The 7500-nt window shown below is 42.3% G+C and overlaps 1 protein-coding gene across 1 annotated transcript in view; it reads left to right on the top strand.

Annotated features, from left to right (window-relative positions):
• The window catches only part of abi3a (ABI family, member 3a), a 21773-nt gene that overhangs the window by 2215 nt on the left and 12058 nt on the right, over positions 1–7500 (top strand). Inside the window, exons 2-3 of the mRNA XM_080044416.1 lie at positions 1639–1853; positions 3804–3974. Of these exons, the coding sequence (XP_079900542.1) occupies positions 1641–1853; positions 3804–3974 (384 nt within the window). The 5' untranslated portion in view covers positions 1639–1640. The remainder of the gene's footprint in view (positions 1–1638; positions 1854–3803; positions 3975–7500) is intronic.

The raw sequence follows: 7500 nt of genomic DNA, 5'->3' as shown, positions 1-7500 counted from the left end.
CCAGCCATGTCTTTATATAGTTATATAGTTTAATACAATTTAACACTTAAAATAATTGATAAAACACTTTTCCATTACAGCACTGTCAGAAAAAAGAAAATGTAGAATTTCGTCCTAGAAATGAAAAAGAAATCGATAAAAAGTCATCGCGTGCAGGATATTTAAAACATACACCCACCCACCCACCCACACACACACACACACACACACACACATACACCCACCCACACACACATACAGTACACACACACAGAGCACACACACACACACAGAGTGCACACACACCTGTGAACAAATCATTTAGATCATGTACTTCACTGAGTTTAAACAGTAAAATGTTCTTCATCTACTAAAGTCAAACGTCTCGTTCTGCAAGATGGCGCCTGGTCAATATTTTATTATTGGATTATTATTACTGATCTATAATAGCTTGTTAGCAGCATGTTAGCAGCATGTTAGCAGCATGTTAGCAGCTTGTTAGCAGCTTGTTAGCAGCATGTTAGCAGCTTGTTAGCAGCTTGTTAGCAGCATGTTAGCAGCTTGTTAGCAGCATGTTAGCAGCTTGTTAGCAGCATGTTAGCAGCATGTTAGCAGCTTGTTAGCAGCTTGTTAGCAGCATGTTAGCAGCATGTTAGCAGCATGTTAGCAGCATGTTAGCAGCTTGTTAGCAGCATGTTAGCAGCATGTTAGCAGCATGTTAGCAGCTTGTTAGCAGCATGTTAGCAGCATGTTAGCAGCTTGTTAGCAGCATGTTAGCAGCATGTTAGCAACATGTTAGCAGCATGTTAGCAGCATGTTAGCAGCATGTTAGCAGTATTTTAGCAGCATGTTAGCAGCATGTTAGCAGCTTGTTAGCAGCATGTTAGCAGCATGTTAGCAGCATGTTAGCAGCATGTTAGCAGCTTGTTAGCAGCATGTTAGCAGTATTTTAGCAGCATGTTAGCAGCATGTTAGCAGCTTGTTAGCAGCTTGTTAGCAGCTTGTTAGCAGCATGTTAGCAGCATGTTAGCAGCTTGTTAGCAGCATGTTAGCAGCTTTACTGTTTATTTGATATAAAAATGTTTTGTTTTGTTTACCTGTTAAAGTAACTGCAGCTGACCGCTAAATGTAGTGCAGTAAACGGGCAATATTTAAAGCTGGGGTATGTGATTCCTGATTGGTCAAAGTTAACATGAGCTGTACACTTTGACCAATCAGAGCGAGGCCACCGATTCTCTGTTCTTATTGGCTGTTGGGACTGTCCATTCACTTTGGCACGACTTTGTTGGTGTAGAGCGTGTCAGGGAGGGACCATAGGGGAGGGACCAAAGAGAACAAGTGGAGCGGTTGAGGTATTTGGATTCAAATCTCTATCCCAACTGCCATTTTCTCCCCAAATCCTCCACCCCAGCTTTAAAGGTGCAGTGTGTAGCCCCAGCTTTAAAGGAGCAGTGTGTAGAATGTATCAGAACAGACTTGATAGAAATATAATATAATATTCATCAGTTTGTTTTAATTAAAGAATACTCTTTTGTTTATGTGTTTGTCTGTGTGTGTGTGTGTGTGTGTGTGTGTGTGTGTGTGTGTGTGTGTGTGTGTCTGTGTGTGTGTGGCTGTGTGTGTGTGTGTGTGTGTGTGTGTCTGTGTGTGTGTGTTCAGAGATGGAGGGCTCAGCGATGGAGGGCTCAGCGATGGAGGGCTCAGCGATGGAGGGCTCAGAGATGGAGGGCTCAGAGATCTCAGGCTCAGAGGTCTCCGGCTCTCAGGAGGTTCTGAGGATAATGGCCGACGCTCCGGCCGCTCGTCAAGCTCTGCAGGACAACTACAGCAACCTGCGAAACGTGGCCGACTACTGCTACAACAACTACATCCAGGTTAGTGCTAAGCTAGGCTAACGTTCCCCTCTGTTCTCAGTCTCTATGCTAAGCTAGGCTAGTCTAAATGCTACAACAACTACAAACAGGTTAGGGCTAATGCTAGGCTAACGTTCCCCTCTGTTCCCAGTCTCTATGCTAAGCTAGGCTAGTCTAAATGCTACAACAACTACAAACAGGTTAGGGCTGGGTATCGTCAAGGACTTCGCGATACGATACGTATCACGATACACTGGTCACAATACGATATATCACAATATATTGCATATCTTGATATATCACGATATATTGCGATATTCCATAAACAAGTTGCTTTGTCAAACATAACAGCACAATATATTGATAATTGCACAGACAAATGAAGTCAAAACTATTTCATTCACAACTTCCTTTACTATTTTCTTCCTTTTTTTTTGGTTTTGTCAAATGATCAAACACTGCTGCAGCTGCTTAACATCAAAATAACAAATCCAATTCACTCTTGTACTAACTGTACAGGACACACTGAAAATGAAAACACATCAGTGTGCTTTTGTGACGCAGTGAATCTTAAGTATTCTTATAAACAAAACTGATCTAACTTCAATAGTCAGTATTCTAAAGGCTCAGGCCTGACAGCAGACATGGGTTTGAATCTGACCCGTGGTTGTTCTCTGCATTTCTTTCCCTCTCTGCCCCATTTCATATCTGTCTCTCTGCACTGTCAATAAAGCCTTGAAAAGCAAAAAAAAAAAAAATCATAAAAAAATTAATTCAAAAAATATCGATTTTTAGTTATAAAAATCGATACTGATATCGCGAAACTAAGTATCGCGATATATCGATATTTCGATTTTTTGACACAGCCCTAATACAGGTTAGTGCTAATGCTAGGCTAACGTTCCCCTCTGTTCTCAGTCTCTATGCTAAGCTAAGCTAGTCTCAATACGACAACCTTAACACACCTGAGGTCAGTGCTGGTACGTTGAGAACAGATGCCTTAATCACATTTTCGTTTGTCGTTTTTTTAGCCCCAAAAAGAATCGCCTTTTATTGGACGTTAGTTTTTAAACTCTTTAGACTAAATGCAGGTTAGCGCTAATGCTAGGCTAACGTTCCCCTCTGTTCTCAGTCTCTATGCTAAGCTAGGCTAACGTTCCCCTCTGTTCTCAGTCTCTATGCTAAGCTAGGCTAACGTTCCCCTCTGTTCTCAGTCTCTATGCTAAGCTAGGCTAACGTTCCCCTCTGTTCTCAGTCTCTATGCTAAGCTAGGCTAACGTTCCCCTCTGTTCCCAGTCTCTATGCTAAGCTAGGCTAACGTTCCCCTCTGTTCCCAGTCTCTATGCTAAGCTAGGCTAACGTTCCCCTCTGTTCCCAGTCTCTATGCTAAGCTGTTCTTCTAAATCGGACGATGAATGTGAATGAGGGGAGATGAGGAAAGATGAATTTCAATGTAGCCTGTGTAAACTGACTAACTCGCCTTACTTCCTTACTGTGTTACTGTGTGTGTCAGTCAGGTGGGCGACCGTGGCTCAGGTGGTAAAGCGGGTCGGCCAATGATCCAAAGGGTTGGTGGTTCGATCCCCGCCCGGCCACCTGTGTCGTGGTTGTTGTGTCCCTGGGCAAGACACTTCACCCACCTTGCCTGGTGTGAATGTGTATGACTGCTGTATGTTTGAGGTGGTGGTCTGAGGGGCCGTAGGCGCTGAATGGCAGCCACGCTTCCGTCAGTCTGCCCCAGGGCAGCTGTGGCTACTATGGTAGTTTACCACCAGTATGACTGTGTGTGAATGAATGGAACCTGGAACCCTGTAAAGAGCTTTGAGTGCCTTGAAAAGCGCTTTATGAATCCAATCCATTATAATTATTACTTCCTTACTGTGTGTGTGTGTGTCCCTCTGTGTGTGTGTGTGTCCCTCTGTGTGTGTGTGTGTGTGTGTGTGTGTGTGTGTCCCTGTGTGTGTGTGTCAGTCAGGTGAAGGCAGCTTGCGGGCCCTGGAGGAGACGAAGCAGTTCACCACCCAGTCCCTGGCGAGCGTGGCCTATCAGATCAGCCAGCTGGCCGGCAGTGTGCTGGGTCTACTGGACGCACAGAGCAGCCAGCTGGCCCACATGGAGGCCTCTGTCAACACCATCACTCAGGTAGGGGGGTGTGTGTGTGGGGGAAGGGGGGGGGTGTGTCTGTCTGTCTGTCTGTCTGTCTCTCTGTCTGTCTGTGTGTCTGTCTGTCTGTCTGTCTGTCTGTCTGTCTGTCTGTCTGTCTGTCTGTCTGTCTGTCTGTCTGTCTGTCTGTCTGTCTGTTTGCCTGTCTGTGTGTCTGTCTGTCTGTCTGTCTGTCTGTCTGTCTGTCTGTCTGTCTGTCTGTCTGTTTGCCTGTCTGTCTGTCTGTCTGTCTGTCTGTCTGTCTGTCTGTCTGTCTGTCTGTCTGTCTGTCTGTCTGTCTGTCTGTCTGTCTGTGAAAAATCTAGTTAGCTCACATTTCAACTTCTGTCAACATGATCAGTCAGGTGAGTGTGTGTGCGCGCGCGTGTGTGTGTTTGTGTGTCTGTCTGTCTGTCTGTCTGTCTGTCTGTCTGTCTGTCTGTCTGTCTGTCTGTCTGTCTGTCTGTCTGTTTGCCTGTCTGTCTGTCTGTCTGTCTGTCTGTCTGTCTGTCTGTCTGTCTGAAAAATCTAGTTAACATGCAGTATGCTACACTTGGGACATACTTTAACTTATTTATTTCATCCTAACATGGGTCCTTGATCTTGCCTCTTGCTTTTATATCCGTCTCATCCCCGTTTGTTTTCATACGGAGGCTTCGTCGATGTGACGTCACTTCACGTGCGCAATGGATTGTGGGTCAGAATCGCCCAAATAGGATGCAGTTTTCAACACTAACAATCTCGGCCGCATGAAGTAGATGGTTGTATAGGAGAAATATACAGACGCAAACAGACAAGGTTTAGTCAAATAAACACCTGAATGTAAATGTTGGACCTTTGATTTATACTAGTATGAGAGAGAGAGGGAGAGAGAGAGAGAGAGAGAGAGACAGATGGAGAGAGAGGGAGAGAGAGAGAGAGGGAGAGGGAGAGGGAGAGGGAGAGAGGGATGTTATGGAAGATAAACAGACACACATCTCTGAATGAATGTTTGAAGAGTGTTTGTGTGATCAGGTCAATGAGACAGACTGGATGAATGGAGCCTCTGTTCCCTCTGCTTTGTGTTAACTCTGTGTGTGTGTGTGTGTGTGTGTGTGTGTGTGTGTGTGTCCCTCTGTGTGTGGTGGGTGTGTGTGCGTGCGCGAGTGCGTGTCTCTCTCTCTGTCATTTTATTTTATTAACCTTTATTTTTCCAGGAATATACTCATTGAGATTCAAAATCTCTTTTTCAAGAGAGTCCTGGCCAAGAAGGAGGCAGCACAAAAACATAAAAGTTTCACATTAAAAAACAAAATTTCACACTTAAAACAAGACACAAAACACAATAAAAAGTAAATAAAAATAAAATAAAAAGTCACGAAGCATCAATCTCATTGGCAGTAAGTCAGTGTTCAGTAACCGGGCATGTACAGTTTGCGGTTAAATAGTCCTTAATCCTGCTTTTGTAATTGTTCATGGTGATAAAGGATTCAAGTTTAAGGTGTTCCTGTAGCTTACACCATGATGAGGGGGCAAAAGATTTAAAGGCACTTTCACCAAACGCAGTGCGAGTCCGAGGAACGTTATACATAATCAAACTGCTAGACCGAGTGATACGAGCACTGTTTTTAGGAACCATTAGAGAACACAAATAAGGAGGCAGATCGTGCAAAATTGCCTTATAAAGGAACATATACCAGTGTTCCATCCTACGGGTGTATAAGGAAGACAGACCAACTTTCTCATACAATTTACAATGGTGCGTTCGGAATCCAGAGTTTGAGACAAACCGTAATGCTGCATGGTACACAGAATCTAGCAATTTCAGAGATGATGAGTTTGCGTGCATATATAAAATATCACCGTAATCAATAACAGATAAAAAAATGGCTTGGACAATTTTCTTCCTGGCACAAAAAGAAAAACAACATTTATTTCTGTACAAGAAACCCAGTTTCATTCTTAGCTTTTTAGTAAGACACTCAATATGATGTTTGAAAGAGAGATTTTCTTCTAGAAAAAAGCCCAGGTATTTGTAAGTTGCGACTCTCTCGATCACTTTGTTGTTTTAGAGTAACAATCTGGTTGTCATCCATATCAGATGTTTTCTTACTTCTTGTAAAGTAGATCATTTTGGTTTTGTCAATATTTAGTACAAGTCTTAATCCATGTAGGTTTTCCTGAACAACATTAAAAGCCGATTGGAGGTCCTTAGTTGCACTTGCTAAGGATGAAGCAGAGCTATACATAATGGTGTCATCTGCGTAAAAATGGAATTTTGTATTTGTAACATTGCAACACAAATTATTAATGTAAACTGTAAATAAAATAGGACCCAAAATGGATCCTTGCGGGACACCATAGTGTGTATTCTTACAGCTAGACGATAAACCATCAGCTTGGACACTTTGTGTTCTATCGCTCAGATAGTTCTCAAACCATTTAACTGATTCTGAGGAAAATCCTATGTTCACGTCATAAAACAGAGTGGTCGACTGTATCAAAAGCCTTTGTTTTTTAGTGGTTATCTTTTTAAGGGCATCACGTACTTCAGTAATTGTAATGGGAGTAACATTAAAGTCAAAAGGGAGCTTTTGCTCTGAGTAGGAGGAGCTTTGTGCCGTTTTAAGTGGCATTTCCTTCTCAAACAGCTTACCTGAGGCGATAAAATGCTGATTTAGAATAGATAACATCTTTGTTTTGTCTGTAATGATTTCATTTTCCACCCGTATTTCCTTTGGTAACATATTGTCACTTGTGCTTGATGACATGGACTTAAAAACCTTCCAGAATTTAGAAGTATTTTTCATGTCAGACATTTCTTTAATATAGTAGTCTGATTTAGCTTTACGTATCAGGGACATACATTTATTCCTAAGATGCCGAAAATGAATCCAATCAGACTGACTTTTGGATTTTCTTGCAGTTGCCCAAGCTAGATTTCGCTCATGAATTTTATCAGAAAGGTGATCAGTGAACCATGGATTGACACGTCCTTTAACCTTGTATTTTCTAAGAGGAGCGTGCTTATTTGTAATGTCTAAGAAAAGTGATTTGAAGTAAGACAAGGCCATATCAGGGTCGGGCATTAAAACAACTTTTGCCCAGTCACATAAATAAAGATCATGTAAAAAGGCTTGCTCACAAAAAGATTTAAAATTCATTTTGGTTATGATACGTGGTTTTACTTTTGGAAGCTTCACGTCTCTCACTGCAGCAATTACACAGTGGTCACTGATGTCATTTGCAAATACAGATGTGGCTTTGTATTTGAGAGGACAGTTTGTCAGAAACAGGTCAATAAGTGATGACTTTTCAGGGTGTTTAGGATTAGGCCTTGTCACAGATTCTATCATTTGTGTCAAGTGTGCATCATCACAAAAACATTTAAAAGGATCAGAGACCGGAGACAACCAGTCCCAGTTCAGATTTCCTATGAAAACCAGTTCATTGTGTTTAACATTAGCCAAGGACTCTGATATTGAGGATAATGTATCTTTTAATGCCGACGGAGGTTTATAACATCCCACTATTGTCATAACACAAC

This window comes from Ammodytes marinus (assembly GCF_949987685.1).
Source record: "Ammodytes marinus genome assembly, chromosome: 16".
Classification (NCBI taxonomy): domain Eukaryota; kingdom Metazoa; phylum Chordata; class Actinopteri; order Uranoscopiformes; family Ammodytidae; genus Ammodytes; species Ammodytes marinus.
This window is presented reverse-complemented; position numbering and strand designations above follow the sequence as displayed.